We start from the raw sequence: 27,253 nt of genomic DNA on the forward strand, positions 1-27,253 counted from the left end.
AGTTGCCGTATGTGGGATGCAGCCTCAGCATGGCTGGAGAAGCGGTGCGTCGGTGCACGCCCGGGATCCGAACCCGGGCTCCGAACCCGGGCTGCCAGCATCAGCGAGCACGCACTTAACCACTAAGCCACGGGGCCGGCCCCAAAGAGATTCTTTTTTAAACTCTAATCTCACTCTCCTGAGGTCAATGATTTTCTGATTAAGAAAATTACTTAAAAAACTTAAACATTCAAACTAAATGGGAAGATAGAAAACAGATGAGGGGTCGGGGAAGCGTGACTATAAAAGAGCAGCACAAGGGAAATTTGGGGGTGATGGGACTGTGCTGTTCTGGTTGTGATGGTGGTTAAATGAATCTATACATGTGTTAAAATTCACCAAACTAAAAAAAAAATTTCATATAAGTATACACCAAAAAGAAGTCAATTTTACTATATGATAATTTAAAAAAATAAGATTAAAAATTCAGTTCCTCAGTTGCATTCCACACTTCAAGTGTTCAATTGCGAATTTGGCTACTGACTACTATATAGGACAGGGTAGATATAGAACATTTCTATCATATCAGAATGTTCCAATGGACAGTACCACTCTAGGTACTACCATATTTTTCTGATAAAATACCAAACTTCTAAAGAAGGGAGGAGGATTCTTTTCCCTTTGGTTTAAATACATTGTATCTGGTATCTCTTAAACAAGATCTGGTTTTAAGCTAATCTTTTTTCCCAAAAAAATGTCAATTTACCAACATACTCGAGAAATTTTCTTAAAAGTGACTTTACTTGTTTTATTTTTTTAATAATTTTACTTATTTATTTATTTTTCCCCCAAAGCCCCAGTAGATAGTTGTATGTCATAGTTGCACATCCTTCTAGTTGCTGTATGTGGGATGCAGCCTCAGCATGGCCGGAGAAGCGGTGCGTCAGTGCGCGCCCGGGATCCGAACCCGGGCCGCCAGTAGCAGAGCGCGCACACTTAACCGCTAAGCCACGGGGCCGGCCCTTAAAACTGATTTTAAAAGCAAAACTCATTTTGCAACTAGATGGTTTGTTATACTTTCTACTGCTTTAGCCTATCTTCTATTTAACAAAGACAAAAGGAAACTATGTATATAAAATATTATACAAAAAAGTTGTATTACCCTATGTTGTTTTCATGCTGCAGACCAGAAAACACTTCCTTATTTATTAACTTCTATTTGTGTGTTTTAAAACTGGCCAACTACACTTAACACAAACAAAAATGTTTCCATTTGGGGTAACAGCACTCAACTTTTCCTCTGAATGTTAGATATCAAAGAGATTTTTCAAGCCTAATGTCTCAAAGGAAACAAAAACAAGCAGCACCTTTGTTTCTTTTAAGAGGAAATTCACATAGTGATTATCATAATACCATTCTGGATGCCAAATCCTTGGGCAGGAAGCTAAAATAGCATTTATTTATTCAACAAATATTTACTGAGTGCCTATTATGTGCCTGGCACTGTGCAAGCTGCTAGGGATACAATGGTGAGCAAAACCAGGCACAGACTCCGTAGAAACGGAAATTGCTGGCAGCAGTCTGATTCTGGGTCTGCACCGCTCTCCTTTCACATGATCCTTGCCAACAAAAACCACCTCCGCCTATTCCTCACATTGTTCCAAAGTTTCAACAGCTTGTCGTTTTCTCAGAATCTTTCATTAGGAACCAATGCTGTTATTTTTATTTTCAGGGAAACTATTTTTGCATTACATCAATAGTTCCTCTGAAATTAAACATATAACCGTCTATAAATTATGGGTGTGGCTCATGAGAAGGACTCAAGGTGGAGGACTATTCACTATATTTAGATGAAGACAGGAGAGAATAAAAGAAAACAAATCAAACGTACTCTGTCAGCTCAACAGCATTAACAGTGCTGTAGACGGTGCAGACTAACCATCCACAGGGATTACAAAGATCCAATTTTAATACGTATGGTGTTCGTTATCTACTGAAATGTCTAAACATGAAATTCAGGCACAGTATACTTTATCTGCATGTGATTTCTGTATAGTTTACATAAACACACTGTTGACTTAAAATGTAAATTGGCCAGTTGTTTCACCAGCACAAGTTTATTCGGGAATAACCACGGGGAATAGGCAGAGGAATTGCAATTCTGGATATACAGGCTACAGAGGACCACATGCAAAACCAGAGAAACAAAAGAAGGGGCTTGCTCTTACAGAGGAAAAGGGAGAGTATGTAGGGGCTATAATAAACAAAGAGTCCACTGAAAGAAACTGGGAGTCCAAAACGTAAAGGTTTCTCATTGGTTGGGTTGCTACAGTCTCTCATTGGCTGGGCTATTGCCCAGGGGGGAGATATATCTTTCTTCTTTCTGCTGTGTAGTAAAGTAGTCAACACCTTCCTATGGGAGATGCAAGCCTACGTCTTTTCCTGTTTAGAGTAACTGACCACGTATGATAGGGCATAAGAGCTCCCCCTACAGGCCTTTCTGACTCCAATTTAGTTGAGGTTTCTTTTATTTATTTATTTATTTTTTTAAAGATTTTATTTATTTATTTATTTTCCTCCCAAAGCCCCAGTAGATAGTTGTACGTCATAGCTGCACATCCTTCTAGTTGCTGTATGTGGGACACTGCCTCAGTATGGCCGGAGAAGCAGTGCGGCGGTGCACGCCCGGGATCGGAACCCCGGGCCGCCAGCAGTGGAGCGCGCGCACTTAACCGCTAAGCCAGGGGGCCGGCCTGAGGTTTCTTTTATTAATTTCACTATACAAAGGCTGTGTCATTATTCTCAAGCTAGATAAAAGCTAAAGTCTTGGACAAATCACCCTAACTGGAAGGGCTTCAGTTTCTTGAAATACCGGACTAGATAATCCTTTCTAGCACTAACTTTCCTTTTTTTTTTTTTTTTTTGTGAGCAAGATCAGCTCTGAGCTAACATCCATGCTAACTCTCCTCTTTTTGCTGAGGAAGACCGGCTCTGAGCTAACATCTATTGCCAATCCTCCTCCTTTTTTTCCCCAAAGCCCCAGTAGACAGTTGTACGTCATAGTTGCACATCCCTCTAGTTGCTGTATGTGGGACGCAGTCTCAGCATGGCCAGAGAAGCAGTGCGTCAGTGCGCGCCCGGGATCGGAACCCGGGCCGCCAGTAGCGGAGCCTGCGCACTTAACCGCTAAGCCACGGGGCTGGCCCAGCACTAACTTTCTATAAAAGCTAAAAACTGTGTAACTACCCCTTCTTGGGTTGTCATTAATACGTTTTTTTCTTTTGTATCCCTTCTCATCTGATAATAAAAGGTGATCCAGTTTCCTATATGAAGGCTAGGAAATTGAATAAATTGCCCAAGAAACTCAGCAAGGAAATGAAAGAATTAGAATTCAAACACAGGTCTATGTAACTCCAAAGTCCATGCTCTTTCCATCTATAAATGATGAGGCTAGATGATCTTCAATTTCCTTGAAAAACTAAAATTCTATGCCTATGATTTGAGCAATGTGTGGCTTATAAATAAAAACCCCTGAAAAGCATGAAATATTTCTAGTTTTAGAACCAAATTTTAGTTCTATGTTTGTTTTTCCCCCTACATTTCATATCTTCTCCCATACTAGTTTAAATTAAAAATAGTTTAGATATATTTTCTTTGGGTTTTTAGCAGGATTAACAATCAGTACATTCTAACATTTCACCATTTTTAAAAGTCACTTTGGGAAAGGTCCTTGGCTCAAGTTTTAGCACACTGAAATTCCTTTTTATCCTCCCAGGAATTAATTTATATGTCATCACAGTAAATTCAGGTTAGCACGCTGCTCTGTCAGTGTTGGAGTCTTCAGATGGTTTACAGCCCACTTTCTTACATTTTCATAACAACTCAACATTAAGGTAATCAGAGGTGCTTGAGAGCTTGAAAGGATTCTGCCATTTTACAGAGACTGAAGTCAGAAAAGTGAAATAATTCATGAAATATGTATGATTCACCACTCAATATATTTTTGACTCAACTAAAAACTATAATACATACTAGGAATCCCATTTATATTACATACATCTCAATACAAATTCTATTATTGTTTGTTGAAAAAAATAATGGGTGTATATTAATCGAGTAACATTCTACTTTGATGCTTCAATATAGGATACTGAAAATTAAAATATCGTAAGAGGAAGCCTTAGTCTAGAGACTAATAGATCAAAACCAACCTAAAAACTCAAAAACTAAATATTTTAAAATGAAAAAGATGCAGGGATTTTGGTTTTTTTTAAGCTGTAGCATTGTTTTTCATGAACTAAACTATCTGTAAACTGAGTGCTTTGTCAGAATTTCCATTGCTAATATATTTTTATTTTGCTTCAAAAATTATACAACTAATGCATGATTATTCATTATAAAAATTTAAATACAAAGTTATACAAAGGAAATAGTGAAAGTTCCTCTTCACATAATTCCTCCACTGCTAGATTTTTCTCTTGAATTTGACCTTTCTTTGATCCTTGGGATAAAGTTCAACTAAATCAGAAACCTAAGCCTCTTTGAATACCTGATTCTACATCCTCATGGATGGATGATTATTACCTAGGTATTTATATTAAACAAAATGCCTATATTACTCTAATGCAGTGTTTGAAAAACACAATGTTCAATGCACTATCATTTGCCATAGCAAAAGCTAGGAAACAAACAAAAATGTTTCAAATAGAAATAAAAAGACTGATCTCTATATACTGATATGGAACAACATCTAAGATATATTTGCTAAGTGAAAAAAGCAATGTGCAGAACAATATGTATAGTATGCTTCCATTTATATAAAAAGGGGAGATGTATGTATATGTGTGTGTGTATATCTATACACATCCATATATATATACATGTAAATCATAATCTATTTCTGGAAGGATACATACATAGCAAACTGATAACTGGTTTCCTTTCGAGGGGTATTTTACCCTGTACATGTGTTACTTTTTCAATAATTAAAAAAAAACAGTTAATTTTAAGGGGAGCAAGGAGTGTATTCATGCACAGGATCAATCTAGTAACTGCTAGCATCTAGGTGGTCATTTTTTTAAAGGATAGTCTATATTAGGAGAATGGACTATAGCCTTTATCTGAGTAAACGGAAAAAGCACTCAAAAAGTTAGCAGTATAAGTTTCAAGGATAAAGTAATTTGTTAATAAGGCATTAACCTTTGGAGTCATTCAGTACTTATATCTAATTAAATTTGTTTTTACATTTCCACTTTCAAAAAGGCCAAATGATACCAGAGAAAGACCTTCACATTATCTGCCCATTTTATTTTTTTCCCTGAACAGACCACTGAGGTGATTAAATTAAACTTCAGGTTAATCCCTTTAAAGTCTACAGTCTTGACATTGACAGGAAAAACAAGAGTATTACACTTATTTACAAACTTCACAATTTAAGACACAATTCTCAAAATGTATTTAAATGCTGAAGCCTCAAAGAGAAATAATCATGTTCATTCTACTTATTCCAAAATTAGAGACTTCTTGACTATTCACTCTCCTTGAATTCTGTTAATGAAAGCTCTAATCTATTCCACTGTAGCATGTTTTTCAATAAAGCAACCCCAGTCAATTGACATCACAATTACAATACTTTATATCAGAATTTTATTCCAAACTCTACAAGAGCTGCTTGACTTAGTCAAAACAATGTCCTCTCCATATCTGGTTTCTAAATTGACTGCACATTAGTCTTAACTGTAATCTCAGAAACTATGATCCAGAAATTTTAAACCTTAACATTCATTAAAAAGTGACCAATATTTATGTATTAACATGTTGAGCTGCATTCTGACTATAAATTATGTTTGGACAGGTACAATTTTCTATATGGTGCCTAGAAAGAGTGAATCCACTTTTGTGGCCTCTGAAACTGACACATTTTGAGGGGCCTTCTTTACGAAAAATAATACAAAACTATAAATAAAATTCTGTACAAAAGTAAATATTCTGAATGAGTAACAAAATTACAAGTCACAAATTTTTAAAAGCTACTATATACCATAAATCCATAAAAATAACATTTTTATTAATAATGCCTGATACATCTCTATAATATTTTCTTTTCCTATATTTTTGACTGTATACTGATTGCTGCTTCATTTGACAATGATTTTGTAAAATCATTTTCTATATAGAGAAAACAAAGATAATTCAGTCTTGCCTACACGTCAAAATATTTTTTGTTAATGATGGTTTACAAAAGTTCTTTTCAACGTCACAACTAGATATTAACAAATTTTTAGAGCTGTTGTCAAATTTGGGAAAACGATCAAGTTTCTTTCATACACAAGCTATAAGATTTCAGGACATTTTAGAAAAGTTTACTTATGCAGTGACTAGTCTTAAATACTCTTTGATTTGATAACATTCATTTACCACTTTTACACTGGGCCCTACACCTTTATGTCATGATGCTGGGTGAGTTGGCACCATGGGTGGTAAGAGTATTATTGGAGACGATTCCTCCACCAGAATTCCTAGCAAAAACTTCACTATACACAGAAGTGACTAAGAACCACATATAGCCAAATATCCTACTAACCCCAAACTAAATATATTCCCAACTCAACCTCCCCTTAGCCAGATCCCCAAAATGCCCATGGCACATCCAATACCACCCAACACAAGGGGGAAGTCTAATAGAACAGGAGTCGAAGTGGAAATAGACAATGGACTTAAAGGATTGTGGTTAAAATATTTTACTTTTGCAAAAACACATAACCATGTGAACACACTGCTAAGACTCCTTCCAGGGTCTCAGAAGGGGTCAAGCAAGTGAGGGGTTCTGAAACTTAAGCTTCATTAACTTCACAATAAATCTGTCTCTGGGCCTAGAAGACTTAACATTTAGTAAAATATTTTTTAAAGGAAGCAAAAAAAGAAGAAAGGTCACTAATATACTCTATATCTTAAGGGCTTTTAACTAACTGAAGGAGGAGAGGCAGAGCGGGAAAAGGCAGAAAAAGTGTGTTTCCTTTTATTTTCAGCAATCAAATTATGAATGTTCCCTGGAAAGTACAGCCTTAAGTATCTGTCACTAGGATCCGTATGAATCACTGCTGATAACACAAAGTGCTTTCACTGCTACTTTTCCTTTACATCTTAAACCAATTCAATTGCACTTTTCTGACCTTAAACAGGCCTTATGAAGCAGAGGTGAATTCTGAGAATATGCAGTGGAAACAGCAGCCTTACATATAAAGTGGGGTGCAATAGAGTTTTTTGGAAAATCTATACAGGAATGTACTTGCAAATGTCAAAGCATAATGTAGTCCTTTAGTTATACCTGGATATGTTGGCAAAAAAAAATTTAATCTAAAATAGTTTGCCAAACAGAGAGTTGAGGGTTTTAGAAAATGCATTAGTTGTCAGTGGACAGTAAGTCCTTAAGTCACTTGGAGAAAAATTATGTGAACTAGTTTCTAGATGGTTAAAATAGCTTTACTGCAATTAGCACAGACATTTAATTAGTACAATTCAGCTTCTATTCTGGCCCCCAGCACTAGCCACCTTAGATCAAGTGGAGGAGGTTTAATTGGTTTCATTTGAGGATCAATCAAGTGCAGGTGTCATACTTATTACTCATCGAAAATAAACAACTCATTTTTAAGGCTTTGGGACTGAAGGTTGCAGAGCTACTTTTGCCATCCCTCTTTTCTAATCAAGAAACTGCAAAATATACATCTAATTTTTGGAAAGTTATGATTAGTTAAAAAAATTACAAAATGATTTTATAAATGTGAATATTTTGAAGATAAAAACTCATTTAAGAAAACCTGCAGTATAATAAATTAAATAGTTACCTGTCACCTCTCAGGCTTTCCAACTTAGCTCCCTCCCCAAAGCAAATTAAAGGCAGCAGCATCCTTATGAGGAAGGGGGAGGGCAGCATTGTGGAAGCCTCTAAGACTGGAGTTATGCCAAGGTAGATGGTGAATATAAAAGGAAATCCTACTTTCGGAGCATGTGAAAGCAGAAAATTCATATCTAAAAGATATGAATGGATGCCTACAGGACAGAAAGTGTAGCAGAAGGCACGTTACACTATTTAAGTAAAGCTTTTCTAGCCACAACCATCAACATAGTCTTAGTTGACCGGAGTGTGTAGTGTAGTCAACAAATAAGAAATACTGCTTTCCCCCCATACAAATAGTAAAATGGATCTAAAGTTTACTTTGCCCTCTCTGACTAAGAGGGATATGAAACTCAGACATGGAAAACGTCACCTACAGTTTCAGACATGGAAAAGAATTACCCACATATTGGCACCACACTTCACATGACTTGAATCAAGGAAATTTTGTATCAAATTTCCTACAGAATCACGATGTGCCAATTAGCCATTTTTTTTTAATAATAAAAACAAGGCAAACTGAAGCCAATTTGCTCAGGGTCTGATGAGAAGTCTGAATCAGAGACAAGAATACTATAGAGACAAGAAAGTATAAATCCTGTACTTCACTGAAAAGCCAAATCCATTCTGAAATCTCTGAAGAAAAAATGGGTAAAAATTAATGTTGAGATTAAGAATAATTAAAAGGCAGAGCTCCCATAAATATTTGATCTGAAGATACACAAAATATTCTAGTTCCAATTTAATGATTCATGCACTTAAAAATATAATGAGGTTTTGATTATTAGAAAGAATCCATCAGATCCCTAATTTTAAATCTAATGTCCAGTTGGACAAAGCTCCCTTTAGAATATTAACATCTGCTTTGGGTAGTGTATCTAAAAATTTATCTTTTGCATGTGGATCTGAACTAGTCACAGGAAAACCATTTTAGGATTGATGCAAGCTGATCAAATTCCAAAGTTGCATTAACTTTCCACCATCACTGTAATGAATACTGTATAAAAGCAAAATTACAGAAAACTTTCAGTAAATAGAACCACCACCAATATAAAGTTGTTTTAATGATGCTGAAAACTTAAATAATGTATGAAAATAATAAGTACATTATACACATGAAGTCACAACTCAGTTAAAAATGACACATCTGGGAAATGACTCATTAAGCCCTGGCAGTGAAAATAAACATGCTCAGGAGTCAGCAACTCACAGTAAAATACATAAGAAAAAGCATCCATATGTTACTGTCATTATAGTAGGAATGAACCCCCAAACTTCTGGCAAGAAGGAGATATTTTCTTTGGACCCTTAGATACAAGTTAGAGAGAAATAGGGGAGAACAGGTGGGGAATAAAATTGAATGAAGCATGGCGAGGAGTGCTGAAATGAGCTACGCTCCAAACAATGCTAAGAATCCTGAAGAATGACAAGGAAAAGTGGGTGGGGGGTGGGTAGCAAAAAGGCCTGGAAATTGCTTAGAGATATACTAGGAAATTCCAGTCCTCTACTCAGGGACCTCTACCTCAGCAAAGTACAACAGGCAGGAAGGCCTAGATCAACTCTTAGAAGCAGCAGTAAAATACATTATCAAATTCAAATGATGAGAATGTCATGAAAAGGAACAGCAAGGATTCTCCTGGGTGATAGGTACAAGGGAGGTTCCTTGTACTAGGCTCTCCACTTTTGTGCATGTTTGAAATTTTTCATTAAAAGTAAGTATTCTGCCCATATAAAGTAGAGGAAGATGGGCACGGATGTTAGCCCAAGGCCAGTCTTCCTCAGCAAAGAGAGAAGGATTGGCAACAGATGTTAGCTCAGGGCTAACCTTCCTAAAAAAAAAAAAAAAAAAAAAAAAAGAATTTAGGGCCAGCCTGGTGGCGCAGTGGTTAAAAGTAAGTATTCTTTGACCAAGTGGGGCTTATCCTGGGAATGAATGGCTGGTATGACATTTGAAAATCAATGTAATTCACCATATTAACAGCCTAAAGAAGAAAAATAATACGATCATTGCTAGATGCAGAAAAAGCACTTGAAAAAGTTCAACATCTATTCATGATTAAAAATAAAAACTCTCGGGGCCAGCCCAGTGGTGCAAGCAGTTAAGTGCCCGTGCTCCGCTGTGGCGGCCCGGGGTTCGCCAGTTCAGATCCTGGGCGCACACCGACACACTGCTTGTCGAGCCATGCTGTGGCGGCGTTCCGTATAAAGTAGGGGAAGATGGACACAGATGTTAGCTCAAGGCCAGTCTTCCTCAAGAAAAAAACAAGAGGAGGATTGGCATCAGACGTTAGCTCAGGGCTGATCTTCCTCACACAAAAAAATAATAATAATAAATAAAAATACTCTCAGAAAACTAGGAACTTCCTTAACCTGATTATAGGGCATCTACAAAAACCCTATAACTAATACAAAACTTAATGGTGAATGACTGAATGTATTCTCCTTATGATCAGGTACATGTCCACTCTCACCATTCCTATTCAAAATTGTAATGGAGGTTCTAGACAGTTCAATAAAGCAAGAAAAGGGCCGGCCCCGTGGCTTGGTGGTTAAGTGAGCGCGCTCCACTGCTGGCGACCCGGGTTCGGATCCCGGGCTCGCACCGACGTGCCGCTTCTCCGGCCATGCTGAGGCCGAGTCCCACATACAGCAACTAGAAGGATGTGCAGCTGTGACACACAACTATCTACTGGGGCTTTGGGGGGAAAAAATAAATAAATAAAATCTTTAAAAAAAAAAAATAAATAAATAAATAAAGCAAGAAAAAGAAATAAAAGACATACAGACTAGAAAGAAATAAAACTGTTTTTACGCCCTGATGACAAAATTGCTTATGTAGAAAATCCCAAGGAATCTACAAAAAAGCTAATAGATTTAATAAGTCAGTTTAGCAACATTAGGACACAAAGTCAACATACAAAAACCAATTGCATTTCTATATGGTTGTAATGAACAACTGAAATTGAAATTTAAAAAATAGTACCATTTAAACATCTTTCAAAAACAAAATATTTAAACTTAAATCTAACAAAATATACCCAGGATCTGCATGCTGAAAACTATTTGTTGTTGTTAGTGCCATCTAGTCAATTCCGACTCCTAGCAACCCTGTGTACAGCAGAGCAGAACCCTAGCAAGTCTTTTTGTGGCATCCTCTCTCCTTCCAGTACTATATCAGACAATGCTCCACTGCTATTCATAGGGTTTTCATGGCGAACTTTCGTGAAAGTGGGTGGCCAGGTCCTTCTTCCTAGTCTGTCTTAGTCTGGAAGCTCTGCTGAAACCTGTCCACCAAGGGTGACCCTGCTGGTATTTGAAATACCAGTGCATAACTTTCAGCATCACAGCAACAGGCAGCCGCCACAGTATGACAACCGACAGTGAGTGGTGTGGTTCTCTGATCGGAAACGAACCAAGGAAGTGGCAGTGAGCGCCAAATCTTAACCACTAGACCACAAGGGCTGGCTGCTGAAAACTATAGATCCCTGATCAAAGAAATCAAGGAATACCTAAATAAATGGAGAGATATATCACATGTACAGATTGGAAAACCAAATATTATTAAGATATTAATTCTATCCAAATGGATCTACAGAATCAACACAATCTCAGTCAAAATCCCACCAGATATATTTGTAGAAACTTATAAACTGATTCTAAAATTTATATGGAAAAGGAAAGGAACTAGAATAGCCAAAACAATTTTGAAAAAGAACAAAGTTAAGGAATCACACTATCTGATTTTAAGATTTATTATAAAGCTACAATAATCAAGACTGTATGGTATTTATTGGCCAAAGGACAGACACACAGACAGATCAATGGAATAGAACAGAACATACGGAAATATATCCATAATATATATCGTCAATTGATTTTCAACAAGGTGCAAAGGCAATTCAATGGAGAAAAAATAGGCACTTCAACAAATGGTGCTGCTTGGAAAAACTGGACATCCATATAAGAAAAATTAACTTCAACTCATATATAACAATGTAAACACATTAATTCAAAATGGATCATAGACCTAAATGTAAAACCTAAAGTGATAAAACTTTTACAAGAAGACATAGGAGAAAAATCTTTGTGAACTTGGGTGAGGCCAAGATTTCCTAGATATGACACCAAAAACATGATCGATAAAGGAAAAAAGTGGATAAATTGGAATTCATCAAAAGCAAAAGCTTCCACCCTGGGAAAGACACTTTTTTTGTGTGTGTGAGGAAGATCAGCCCTGTGCCAACATCTGCCAATCCTCCTCTTTTTGCTGAGGAAGAATGGCCCTGGGCTAACATCCGTGCCCATCTTCCTCCACTTTATATGGGACGCCGCCACAGCATGGCTTGCTAAGCAGTGTGTCAGTGTGCGCCCAGGATCCGAACCGGCGAACCCTGGGCCACTGCAGTGGAGCACGTGCACTTAACCACTTGCGCCACCGGGCCGGCCCCGAAAAGACACTTTGAAGAGAAAAGACAGGCCACAGACTGGAAAAAATACTTACAAAATGCATATCTAAGACAAAACTTATATTCGGAATACATAAAGAACAATCAAAACTGAATAATAAGAAAACAAAAAACCCAGCTAAAAATTTGACAAAACGTTTGACAGACATTTCACCAAAGGAGGTATACAAATGCCTAACAAGCACATGAGAAGATGCTCAACATCATTAGCCATTAAGGAAATGAGAATTAGTTAGATACCACTATACACCCACTAGAATGTCTATAACTAAAAAGACTGATAATACAAAGTGTTGAAGAGAATGTGGAAAAACTGGAATTCTCAAACATTTTGCTGGTGGAAAAATAAAATAGTACAGCCACTGTGGTAAATCATTTGCGAGTGTCTCAAAAAGTTAAACATACACTTACCACATGATGGAACAAATTCAATCCTAGGAATCTGCCCAAGAGAAATTAAAACATATGTCCACACCAAGACTTGTATGTGAACATTCAGAGTACTGTTTTTCATAATCACAAAAAAAGTGGAAATAATCCAAATCTCTCAACGAGCAAATGGGTAAACAAACTGTGGTACATCCACACAATGGAATACTCCTCAGCAATAAAAAAGGAAAGAACCAGTAATACATGCAATGACATGGGTGGATCTCAAATGCATAACGCCAAGTGAAGGAAGTCAGACTCAAAAGGCTATATACTGTATGATTCCATTTATATGGCAGTTTTTAAAAAAGTAAAACTTACAGGGACAAAAATAAGTCCGTGGTTATAAGGGGCTAAAATTAACGGGGAAAGATGACTTCAAGGTAGGGTTACCAGATTTAGCAAATAAAAATACAGGACACCCAGTTAAATTTAAATTTCACTGGGTTTTAAATTTAAACTCTCAGGGTGGGGCCCAGCAATTTATGTTTTAACAAGCCCTCCAGGTGATTCTCATGCTGTGGTTTGAGAACCACCACTCACTATACCTGTAACTGGCAAAAAGAACCATAAGAAGCTAACATGAAGAGCAAGGGGCAAGTGAGCCTGTTCGATAAATCAATTCACCATCATCAAAGATTAACTGAACAGCCAAAGTGTGTATGGTAGGTTCTTTGAGAAGAGACTCAACTGGGGGCAGTTTTTCCCCCAGGGCACATTTGGCAATGTTTGGAAACGTTTTTGGTTGTCACGAGTGGGAGGGGAGGCTACTGGCATCTGGTAGGTAGAGGCCAGGGATGCTGCTAAACATCCTACAAGGCACAGAACAGCCCTCCACAACAAAGAATTATCCAGTCCAAAATGTGAACAGTGCCGAGATTGAGAAACCTGGACTATAGTATAAAGATTAATCAAAACATTTTTTTTTACTCCAAAGACTTTAAAATCAAACACATTTTTATGAACGTAGAAATAAAAAGATTAAAAAGAAAATGACAAAACATAATTCAAGGTTTCTCATACTAAAAATACTAGAATTATTCTGAGGAGAATTTATAGACTAGTGATACAGAGCTAAAACAGCAATTTGGTGGTAAGAGGCACCTTTATGATTAAATACTAGGCTGCTTTTTTCAGAAGTTATGTGAGAGAATAAATTGGAGATGCCAAGTTTGAGAACCATATGCAAATTAAAATGCATCTGTAGACAATGTATGACCAGAAAACACACTGGCCCAGGAATCATGGAACTTGAGTTCTAGTTTTGCTTTGGTATTAGGTAGCTGTGTAATTTAGCACAAGTCACTTCATTATGTGGGCTTCAGTCTGCTGATCTGTAAAATGAAGGGGTTAGACTATTTCAGTCATATCTAAGACCCCTTGCAGCTTTAACATACTATCCCTATGTCAAAAAATGAGTACAGGAAACATTCAAATATATTTTTTACAGGATATGAGGGGGAATGGTATCATTATGTTCCCTTTGGGGTAGTCTTGTGTTGACTTTGGTACTTTTGGTTCTTGTTTAGAAGGTGCTAAACAATGCTGCTTAGATTTTCTTATTTATTTATAATAATTATATTAATAATTCATGTTCATTGCAGAAAAATTAGAATATACAGATAAACTACTCTTTTTTACTAAGTAAGATTCTGAGACAAATTATAGCAAAAATATGTTAAGATGGTCTAACAAAAGTCAATTTTATTTTTGCAATTAAAAATTGAAGTGAGGGGCCAGCCTGGTGGTGCAGCAGTTAAGTGCGCGTGCTCCACTTCAGTGGCCCAGGGTTCACAGGTTCGGATCCTGGGTGCACACCAATGCACCACTTGTCAAGCCATGCTGTGGCAGCATCCCATATAAAGTAGAGGAAGATGGACACAGATGTTAGCCCAGGGCCAATCTTCCTCAGCAAAAAGTGGAGGATTGGCATCGGATGTTAGCTCAGGGCTAATCTTCCTCACAAAAAAAAAAAAATGAAGTGAAAATGTTTAGAAAATTACTGTTACACCTTGTATGCATGTGCTTAAGGAGGACTACATTATTATTTACCATAATAATTGTCATGCTAAAAAAAGAGAAAGAAACCCCACAACCCTTTCTCTAAGAACATATACTTTAGTTCAGTATGAGGTTAAGAGTAATAAAGAGTATATCAGCATCTATATGCTTATAAAATATAAATCTATAAATATATAGCCATAATAATGTCAAGAGTCCTTCAGATGTTTTTAAATTGAAAAAAAATATAATTTCTTATTTTTTTATAAAAAGAGAACTTAATGGGCCAAAAAAAAGTTATTTCGCTTCAGGGTTAGAAGTATGATAGTCTTTATTGACAAGTGTGTCGGTGTGTCTGCTTCTCTTTTGGTGTTAGAAGTAATTTCCTAGAAGAATTCCAAACAACAGCATTTGACTTCACTATTTCCAAAGAGTAACTTACTTTAATGTGATGTACACCATTCAGTTTTCCAATCTGCTGCTCAATGGTCCAAACACAGGAACTACATGTCATCCCTTCAACAGAGATGGTGATAGAATTCACACCCACACTTGGATCCATTTTGATTTCTTTACATTCCTATTAGAAACAATGAACTCATTAATTTCTGCCGTGGAAATAATTCTTCCTCAACTTTCTCCCCACCTCCCCAATTGAAAATATACTACTAATAAAATATGGTCAGCATTCTTTTCTCTCACCTCATTCTCCCACCTCAGGGCCTTTGCTTGAGCTATTCCATTGGTTTGGGACTTCCTTCTTCCAGATATTTGCTTAGCTAATGTCTTCATCTCTTTCAAGGCATTACTCAAATCTAACCTTCTTAATGTGTCTTACACTGACCACCCTGTTTAAAATTGCAACCCACATCCCTTCCACACACACACACTCTGATTCCCCTTACTTCCGCTCTATTTTTTTTTCTTTTCTTCATAGAACTTAGCACCTTCTAATATACTCCATAATTTACTTATTATATTTATCCCTTATTATCTGTCTTCCTGCGGTGATTTTAAAATATATTCCCAAATTCTTCATTACTCCTTCCTTCAAGAGGTGTAACTGAACTCCTTTCCCCTTGAGCGTGGCCTGGACTCAGTGACTGGCTTCCAACAAATATAATACGGTAGAAGCAACAAGGTGTGACTTCCAAGATTAGGTCATAAAAGGCACTGTGGGAAAGGGAAAAAAAAGTCATTGTGGCTTCCTTCTTTTCCTCTCTCTTAAGTGACCCAATCTGCAGGAAGCCACCTGCCATGTCATGAGGACATTCAAGCAGCCTTATGGAGAGATTCATGTGGCGAGAAATCGAGGCCTCCTGTCAACAACCAGCAAAGACCTGAAGCCTCCTGCCAACAGTCAGGTGAGTGAACCGTCTCGGAAGCTGATCCTTCAGACTCAGGTAAGCCTCTAGACGCCTGCAGCCCCAGCCAACATATTGACTACAACCTCATGAGACCTTGAGCCTGAACCACTTCCAAATTCATGACCCACAGAAACTGTGAAATAATAAATGTTTTAAGCCACTAAATTTTAGAATAATTTGTTACACTGCAATAATTAACTAATATACTTCCTACCAGAATGAAAATTCCATGAAGGCAAGAATCTGTTTTTTCACTGATATTAGTTTGAACCAAATGAAGTTGCCATTGTTGCATATCAAAATAGTTGAATAGGGCCGGCCCTGTGGCTTAGCGGTTAAGTGCGTGTGCTCCGCTGCTGGCAGCCCGGGTTCGGATCCTGGGCCCGCACCGACGCACTGCTTCTCCAGCCATGCTGGGGTCGCGTCCCACATACAGCAACTAGAAGGATGTGCAGCTATGACATACAACTATCTGCTGGGGCTTTTGGGGGAAAAATAAATAAATAAAATTAAAAAAAAATAGTTGAATATTGGTAATTTCATGTATATCAACCTAATATATCCCATGGAACAGGGTGAGGAGAACTGAGTGGTTAGGGGATAAGGGTGGGAAAAAGAATTTTCGGTGTATAACCTGTTGTACCTTTTTTAAATCGAGATATAACTGACATAAAACATTGTGTAAGTCTAAGGTGTACAGTGTGTTGGTTTGATACATTTATATATTGTAATACGATTACCACTCTTTTCTAACATCTCTATCACATCACTTAATTATCATTTCTTTTTTGTGGTGAGAACAATTAAGATCTAGTCCCTTTTGGATCTTGTGAATTTTGTACCATGAGAATGTATTATCTACTCAAACAAAGACACAGACACGTCTGCACACACAAAAGCACGGTGGACCTAAAATACTAGAACACAATAATATGGATGGGAGTTTGTAGTTGAGGCATTCTAAGTTCCTTGGTCTTGTTTGGAATGTATACAGAGAAAGAGATAAACCTTAGATTTTGTTAAGAATAACATGTTAAAAATTTAACGGTAACTGGTAGGAGACTAGAAATAGAATATATAGCTTCCAAAAGAGTAGAGGGGAAAAGGGGAACAAAGAAAATTACATTAAATCAATTATAAGAAAAGAAACAACAACTAAGAACATATTTCTATAAAACTCTTTTGTTTAGAAGCTAGTGTGAAATGATTATGATAAAAGCAGCACCAGAATCAGGCTTAAGAAATTATTCAGGAAAAAATAAAGAGACTTCCCAATGCATATCTAAAGGCTTCTCTTAGGGCCGGCCCGTGGCTTAGCGGTTAAGGGCGCGCGCTCCGCTGCTGGCAGCCCCGGTTCGGATCCCGGGCGCACACTGACGCACCACTTCTCCGGCCATGCTGAGGCCGCCTCCCACATACAGCAACTAGAGGGATGTGCAGCTATGACATACAACTATCTACTGGGGCCTTGAGGGGAAAAATAAATAAATAAAATCTTTAAAAAAAAAAAATAAAAAAATAATAAAGGCTTCTCTTAGAGCACTGACGGGGAGGGGGAAATTTCCCCCCCCATCCCTCTTGAGTTCTTTTGGCTGGTCTAATAACTAAATTGACACATGACATTAACAGGAAAGTTTTTTTTTTAATTTGTACATATGCAGGTCTCATAGAAATGGGACCTAAGAAGTGACCAAAGAAGGCTGTTTATATACCTTTTTAGACAAAGAAACAATTATTTGTGAAGATTTGATAAAACAAAGGATTTCTTTTTTTTTTTTTTTAAGATTTATTTATTTTTCCCCCAAAGCCCCAGTAGATAGTTGTATGTCATAACTGCACATCCCTCTAGTTGCTGTATGTGGGAGGCGGCCTCAGCATGGCCGGAGAAATGGTGCGTCGGTGTGCACCCGGGATCCGAACCTGGGCTGCCAGCAGCGGAGCGCGCGCACTTAACCGCTAAGCCACGGGCCGGCCCCGAAAACAAAGGATTTCTGCTTGGGGTAGCAAATTAATGAAGCAGTAACAAAGTTTGTTTATACAGCTTCCTCTGCCCAGAATTCCCTATCTCCAATGATAAGGATGCTCTCCAGCCTCCCAGCATAGGGAGGATACCTTCCCAAGGGAGTTTCGTTTCCTGTTTCCAGGGGAACAAAGGAAGGTCAGGGTGTTCTTCTTGCACCGGCTTTTTTTCAAGTAACTTTAATTCAAAATAATAAAAATGCCACTTTGGCATATTTTGGGGCAGCCTGCCCTGAGACCCATCAGCACCGTAGATTATTTGTGTTTAGGTACATTAGAGGGCATTAAGTAGAATATTTTTATTTCTGTAAGAAAAATTATATTTGGAAGAATATATTAGCTCAGTGCAAAGAACTTGCATTTATCTTACAAAGATTGCAAATTATATATAAAATATCAAGTTTTGAAAAAAATATATATATATTTTGTGTGTGTGAGGAAGATCAGCCCTGAGCTAACATCCATGCCAATCCTCTTCTTTTTGCTGAGGAAGACCAGCCCTGAGCTAATATCTATTGCCAATCCTCCTCCTTTTTTCCCCTTTTTTTCCCCAAAGCCCCAGTAGATAGTTGTACGTCATAGCTGCACATCCTTCTAGTTGCTGTGTGTGGGACGCGGCCTCAGCATGGCCGGAGAAGCGGTGCATCGGTGCACGCCCGGGATCCGAACCCGGGCCGCCAGTAGTGGGGCGCGAGCACTTAACCGACAAGCCACGGGGCCGGCCGGAAAAATATCAAGTTTTGTATAAGAAGAAGAGCAATACTGAGGTAAAAGTAAAACTGTCACCCAAACCAGTGATGAGGGAAAGGAAGAAGAGCAGGAAATAATCAATTATGAAGATACTATCACCTAGAATTGAAGTAGAAATAAAAATACAAGTCTTAGGTCCAATAACACTTATCCAATTCATTAGGAGGTTCCCTTACCCTTGGATAAAGATCCTGTTGTGTGACCATAATCAAAAATCAAAGATATCAAAATGTTTCTTTAACACTCATTTGTCAAAATTCACAATGGCCAAATACAGAACTCAAAAGCAGGTTTAAAAATATCATGATTTACATTGACTCCATTTTCCCCCAAAAGTCACTTCTTTTTAAAACGCTAAACTACAAAATGGAATTTTTTAAAAAATCAACATACTATGTAAAAATATCTCTAGAAGTCTAGAGATATTCTCACAAAAAAATTGGTAACGTGAGTTACCTCCTGGGAGAGAAAGAGGGTGGTGGGGCTGAGGGTTGAGGCAGGGAGGAAACTTTTGCATTTTGAATTATGTGAATATAAAACCAATTCAAAATAAATAAAATTTACAGAAAAAACTATGTAAACTAAAATATTTCTTTGCAATTAATTTATTCCAAATGATATAGAAACGATTACTACATCATCTTAGCTTTGCTAAGCTCAGAGAAACAAACAGAAACTCCTGCTGAACCACACCCTCCGCTCCTAACAAAGCAAGATGATTAGTAGACTCTTCTCACTTCTTCAACTGGTTTCTGTGGAGCTTTGAACAACCAGACCACCAATATAATTTCTAAATATCTAAAACCACAGAAGTTTCTTGGAGATAATTTATTTTCAAATGTTAATTGGTTTTCATCATACATTTTTTCATTATATGTATTCTTTTTTTGAGATATAATTTACACACTATAAAATTCACCCTTATAAGGTGTACAATTCAGTTGTTTTTAGTAATATTCACAAGGATGTGTAACCATAATGACTATGCAATTGCAGAACATTTTCATTACCCCCAAAAGAAGCCCCACACCCATCAGCAGTCACTCCCCAGTCCCCTCTGCTCATAGCCCCTGGCAAACATGAATCTACTTTCTCTCTCTCTGGATTTGCCTATACTGGTCATTTCATAAAAACGGATTCATTCAATATGTGGTTTTGTGTGTGGAATTCTTTCACTTAGCATAATATTTTCAAGGTTTAACAATGTGTGGAATGTATCTGTACTTCATTGTTTTCACTTGCTTGATGGCATCCATTGAAGCACAAAAACTTTTCATTTTTATGAAGTCCAATTTATCTATTTTTTTCTTTTGTTGCTTGTGTTTTGGGTGTCATATCTAAGAAACCATTGACATATCGAAAGCCATAACAGAAGATTTACTTCAATGTTTTCTTCTAAAAAGAGTTTGGTAGTTTCAGCTCTTACATTTAGGTCTTTAAATCCATTTTGAGTTCATTGTTATATATGGTGTGTGGGAGGGATCCAACTTACATTCTTTTACATGTTGATGTCCAGTTCTCCCAGCACCATTTTTTGAACAGCTATATTGAAATATAGTTCACATATCATATATTCCACACATTTAAGGTGTATGTTAGTATATTCACAGATATGTACAACCATCACCACAGTCAATTTTAGAACATTTTCATCACCTCAAAAAGAAGCCCCATACCCTTTAACTATCACATCTCCCAAGCCCCCCACCCTCAATGCTTGGCAACCACTAATCTTTCTCTCTGTATAGATTTTCCTCTTCTGGACATTTCATATGAATGGAATCACATGATATGTGGTCTTTTGTGAATAACTTATTTCACTTAGCATGTTTTCAAGGTTCATCCATGTTGCAGCATGTGTCAGTACTTCACTCCTTTTTATGGCTACATAATATTCCATTGTACGGATACACCACATTTTGTTTATCCATTAGTCAGTCGATGGACATTTGGGTTGTTACCACCTTTCAGCTACTAAGAATAGTGCTACTATAAACATTCATGTACAAATTTTTGTGTTTTCATTTCTCTTGGGTATACTTAAGAATGAAATTGCTGGCTCATATGATGACTGTTTAACTGCTTGAGGAACTGCCACACTGTTTTTCAAAGCATCTGCACCATTCTACATTCCCACTAGCAGCGTATGAGGGTTCCAATTTCTCCACCTCCTCACCAACACTTGTTATCATCTGATATTTTTATTCTAGCCATCCTAGCAGATGTTAAGTGGTATCTCATTATGATTTTGATTTGCATTTCCCTTATTACTAGTGATGTTGAACATCTTTTCACGTGCTTATTGGCTGTTTGTATATCTTTTTCTGGAGAAATGTCTATACAAGCCCTTTACCCATTTTTAATAGGGTTTTTTTGTTGTTGAGTTGTATGACTTCCTTATACATTCTGGTTATTAATCTCTTATCAGATATATGATTTCCAAATATTTTCTCCTACTCTGTGGGTTATCTTTCCATTCTCTTGACAGAGTCCTTTGATGCCCAAAAGTTCTTAATTTTGACAAAGTCCAATGTATCTATTTTTTCTTTTGCTGCCTCTATTCAGTGTTTTGAGAAATAATTGACATATAACATTATATTAGTTTTAGGTGTACAACATAATGATTTGATACATGTACATGTTGCAAAATGATCACCACCATAAGTTTAGTTAACATCCATCACCACACATAGTTATAAATTTTTTTTCTTGTGATAAGAACTTTTAAGATTTACTCTCAGCAACTTTCAAGTATACAATACAGTATTGTTAACTATAGTCACCATGCTGTACATTACATCCTCATGACTTATTTATCTTATAAGTGGAAGTTTATACCTTTTGACCACCTTCACCCATGTCACCCACTCCCCACCCCCCACCTCTGGCAACCCACCAATCTGTTCTTTGTATCTATCAGTTTGTTTTTTTTACTCTCTCTTTTTTTTTTTTGTGAGGAAGATCAGCCCTGAGCTGACATCTGCCAATCCTCCTCTTTTTTTTTTGCTGAGGAAGACTGGCCCTGGGCTAACATCCGTGCCCATCTTCCTCCACTTTATATGGGACGCCACCACAGCATGGCTTGCCAAGCGGTGTGTCGGTGCGCCCGGAATCCAAACCGTGGGCCACCAGCAGTGGAGCGCTTGCACTTAACCGCTGCACCACCGGGCCGGCCTGAATTTGTTTCTTTTTAGATTCCACATATAGGTGAGCTCATACAATATTTGTCTTTCTCTGTCTGACTTATTTCACTTAGCATAATACCCTCAAGGTCCATCCGTGCTGTTGCAAGTGGCAAGATTTCCTTCTCTTTTATGGCTGAATAATGTGCGTGTCTGTGTGTGTGTGTGTGTATACACACATATACATACCACATTTTCTTTGTCCATTCATCCATCAATGGACACTTAGGTTGTTTGCATTTCCTGGCTATTATAAATAATGCTGCAATGAATATGGAGGTGCAGATATTTTCAAGATAGTGGTTTCATTTCCTCTGGATAAATACCCAGAAATGGAATTTCTGCATCATATGATAGTTCTATTTTTAATGTTTTGAGGAACCTCCATACTGTTTTCCATATCTATTCATTTTTAAAATGTAAATTCTTAGAAAAGCTGAAAGAAAAATTTATCCCTAGGCCCACCATTCTCAGTCTTAATTTCAACTAGCACTAATTATGGAAAATTGTAATTTATAGTGTGACTTGATCTGAATAGATTCATAATTATTAGTCTATTTGTGTTATTTACTTTTAAAGTTATAGCTAAAGATACTCCAAATGCAATAATTAACAATTCATTTATGTCCACTGATTCTTCTTATGAAATTAGTATTAAATTATTACCTATTTTTACATAAAGAGACTTACAATATCTACTCAATATAAAAGAATACATTTTGTCTAATTTTTGTTTTTAAGGACTTGAATCAGCCTTTATTCAAGGTCAAAAAATCATGATCTCTAATGAACTACACTGCCAAAGATTTTTACATTCTGGTAATCTATGATTTACAAATAATCTATACGTAAAAATAAGCAGTCACTGCCCTGAGAAACTTCATCTTCCTTCCTCAAACCAGAGCAGCTGTTGCCAATAAGACAAAATCTGAATCTCTGAATGAATGATAAGGAGAATAAGAGAAGAAACAGTAAAACTGAATTAGTTTAGAGGAGCTAGAACTAGCTACTCCAGCTCAAAAAAAATTCTCCATACTGCCTGAATTTTCCATTGCATGAAATTTCACAGAGATTATTATATTAATGCAAATCTTCCATTTTTTCCAAATTTTTATTATGGAAAATTTCAACCACACATAAAAGCTGAAATAGTACAGTGAACATCTATCTGTATATCCTCTGCATGAATTCAACAATTGTTAACATTTTGTTATATTTGCTCTGTTTTTTCTAAACTATTTGAACATAAGTTTTACAAATCATAATACTTCAGCATGTATTTCCAAAGAGTAAGGACTCATGTATAACCACAATAATTTTATCACAGCTAAGAAAATTAATGATTGTACATCATCTAATACACATTCTCTATTTAAATTTTCCCAAATGTCCCAAGAATATCCTTTACAGTTTTTATTTTTTCCAAATTAGGATCCAGACAAGGTTCACACACTGCATTTGGTTGTCTCTCTTTCGTCTTGTTTAATCCAGAACAGCCCCTCCCCCATATCTCTTTTTCCCTATGAAGTGACTTTCTGAAGAACCTAGGTCAGTCGTCTTAACAGACATTGTATCCTTTTTTTAAAATACAAACTCCTCTTTGATAGTTTAAGGGGATGATAGCTAGAATTATACCTCCTAATACCTACATAAGATCAGTTACTACGAGAGAAAAGAAGCCCAGATGGGACAGGAAAGGCAAGTAATTGTGAGTAAAGGATACTTGAGATGAAGGGAACTCATCGGCCCAGGTGAAGAGTCTAAGGTGGAGTACTTAAGGCAAGCATGAAGGCATTAGGGGCTAGGGAGAGGGTCACTGGGAAGCAGTAACGGGTATGAAAAGCGAAGTAGAATAATGTCTAAAATAAACAGATCCTATCAAAATTTTGCCTATGAGAGCTGTGCCTCAAAAGATTCTTCCTCTTTCCTCTGGTAGCACATGACTGCCTGCCTCGAGGTCAGAACACTCAGATTTAGTACTGTATACCTCAGATATGTAATGGGCCAGGTGGGGCTTTTAAGGGCTGATCTAGGTACACTTGCAAAATTGACTAAATTGTTTTATGGGAATATGTTAAGTTCAAATAACAGAATTGGTAACAAACTTTTGGAATACACTACAATACACTACACTCAGCATACAATGCAATACACTCAGCAGATGAAAGCTAGTTTACCCAGTTAGTTAGGAATGTAAAATTGAAATAGTTTCATTATGGGGTATGGCCCAGACCAAAGTACTGGAACATCTCTCTCAGGCTTACTGAGGAACTGAGAGAGACTAGTTAAGTAGAGAAGCACTTTTAAGTAACTGGATAATTCACCCTGGAAGTATGTATTGGGGAGGAAAGAATTTCTGAGCACGAATGAAAATTACATTAATACAGCCACTTTTCCCACTACATCCTAATTTAAGCATGTCAAATCATCTACAGATAATATATACTTCCTTCTGCCTTCTTAATTCACCTGTTTTTTTCCTTCAAAACTCTACTTAGATTGGACATTACATGCAAAACCTCAGAGGAATTCCATCTCTCTGGTACTACTCATATATATATATATATATATATATATATATATATATATAATATATATGTATATATACACACACTCTAATTGATTTTAGAATATATGTTATGAGACAGGTACATATTTGTACCTGTCTCAAAGACGGGTACAAAGTCAGAAACATCTTTTGTAACCTACCATTGCATTTAGCAAAATGACTCAGAAAACAGAGTAAGAGCATAAACAATTTCATATGGTGTGGAAAAAAATGTAGGCTTCTGGGAGATCACAATATCAAAAAAACATCTGGCATGCAGCTATTAGTAATGAGGTGACTCTGAGAACAAGAGCATCCAACAACACTGAGGGAAATAATTTCTAGTTATTAAAGTATTGTGAGCCACTCCCTAAACACAGATGGTAATCACCATCGCTAATAACATTTTCTAAGAGGAAGAACAGTATTATCACTAGATCATCACCTCTGGTTTGGAAACAGAAACTGCAGAGGTTGAGTACAAACATGACACATATGAAGTCTGATTGCTCAAAACCACTTTCCTAAAGCTGATCACAGAAGCTCAAACATTATTTTAAAATCTCTCTAAAATAATTAGTCCTCATAATTTGGAAAAGGTTCTGGATTCTTAATAAATTATACAGTAAAATTTAATTCTTTTTTTGGAGACAGTTCTACCTGGATAAGTTTTGATCACTATGGTAATCAAAAAAAAAACCCACAAATTAAAACTACAATGAATATAATTTACACCCATCACGTAGACAAAAATTTCAAAATATGACAATACCACGTGTTGGTAAGGATGTGGAGCAACAGGATCTCTCTTATTCAGCTGGTAAGAGTACAAATTAGTATAACCATTATGGAACCCACTTGGCAATATCTGGTAGAGTTGAAGATATACATATACTAGAACTCAACATTTTTACTCATAGGCATATTACCCTAGAGAAAGACACACATGTACACAAGGAAACATGAACAACAATGTTCATTGCAACAGTGTTCCTAACAGTTAAAACTTTGGAAATAACATAAATGTCTATCAACCAGAAAATGGAAAAATAGGTGGTGGTATATACACAGTGGAGCATGATACAGCAGTTAAAATGAATGAACTAAAATAGTGGTTCTCACCGGGAGGAGGGGAGATTTTACCACCACAGGGATGTTCGGCAATGTCTGGAGACATTTTTGGTTATCACAACCAGGGGGTAGAGGGAAGTGCAACTGGCATCTAGTGGGTAGAAGCCAGGGATACTGCTAAACATCCTATAATGCACAATAAAGCCCCTCACAACAAAGAATTTTCTGGCCCCAAATGTCAATAGAACAGAGGCTGAGAAACCCTGAACTAGAGCTACAAGTAGCAATATGGATAAACCTCATAAACATAGTTGAGGAAATAAAAAAGTTTCAGAAGAATACAAAGCTTTAAAAACATAAAACAATACCATATATTGTTTTTGTATGCACACATACATAGTAGTCTTAGTCAAAATATAAAAATGTGCATGAGAATGATGAACTGCAAATTCAGGAGTTTGGGGAGGGAGGAAGGGATGCAATTGGAGCACAAGGGTAAACTTCAACTATATATGTAGTGTTTAACTTCTTAGGCTAAGTAGTGGATACACATGTTATGTTATAGGTTCTCTATACTCTGTGTAGGCCTAAATTATTTCACTATAAGAATTTTTAAAAGGAAAACAAATGAATGAACCTGGAGGACATTATGCTAAGTGAAATAAGCCAAACACAGAAAGACAAAAACTGCATGATCTCACTTATACGTGGACTCTAAAAAAGCCAAACTCTCAGAAGCAGAGACTAGAATGGTGGTTACCAGAGGCCGGGGGGGTGGGGGAAATGGGGAAATGTTGGTCAAAGGGTAAAAAGTTTCAGTTATGCAGGACGAATAAGTTCTGCAGATCTAATGTACAGCATGGTGACTATAGTTAATAATACTATATGTTTACTTGAAATTTGCTAAGAGAGATATTAATTGTTCTCAACAAAATAAAGGTAACTATGTGAGGTGATGGATATGTTAATTAGCTTGATTGTGGTAGTCATTTCACAATGTATATGTTTATCAAAACATCATGTTGTAGTGATATACCAAATTAACAAAATGAAGAATAAAAATCATATGATCATCTCAATAGATGCAGAAAGGCATTTGAGAAAATTCAACATCCATTTATGATAAAAACTCTCAACAAAGTGGGTATAGAGGGAACCTACCTCAACATAATAAAGGCCATCTATGACAAGCCCACAGCTAACATCATACTCAATGGTGAAAAGCTGAAAACTTTTCCTCTAAGATCAGGAACAAGACAAGGATGCTCACTCTTGCCACTTTTATTCAACATAGTGTTGGAAGTCCTAGCCAGGGCAATTAGGCAATAAAAAATAATAAAATAAAATAAAAGGCACCCAAATTGGAAAGGAAGAAGTAAAACAATCACTTTTTATGGATGACATGATTTTACATATAGAAAACTCTAAAGACCCCACCAAAAAACTGTTAGAACTAATAAACGAATTCGGTAAAGTTGCAGGGTACAAAATCAATATGTAAAACTCTGTTGTGTTTCTATACACTAACAGCAAACTATCAGAAAAAG

The 27,253-nt window shown here is 36.8% G+C and overlaps 1 protein-coding gene across 5 annotated transcripts in view; it reads right to left on the bottom strand.

The window, feature by feature from the left end:
- The window catches only part of ATP7A (ATPase copper transporting alpha), a 121,259-nt gene that overhangs the window by 50,739 nt on the left and 43,267 nt on the right, over nucleotides 1-27,253 (bottom strand). For all 5 annotated transcript variants that reach the window (XM_087426475.1, XM_087426474.1, XM_087426472.1 and 2 more), the window contains one exon: nucleotides 15,212-15,349. In XM_087426475.1, coding sequence (XP_087282601.1) covers nucleotides 15,212-15,349 — 138 coding nt within the window. Of the gene's footprint in view, nucleotides 1-15,211; nucleotides 15,350-27,253 lie in introns of those variants that run through there.

Source organism: Ceratotherium simum, chromosome X (assembly GCF_057802395.1).
Source record: "Ceratotherium simum simum isolate JZ-2026a chromosome X, ASM5780239v1, whole genome shotgun sequence".
In the NCBI taxonomy this organism is placed as follows: Eukaryota; Metazoa; Chordata; class Mammalia; order Perissodactyla; family Rhinocerotidae; genus Ceratotherium; species Ceratotherium simum.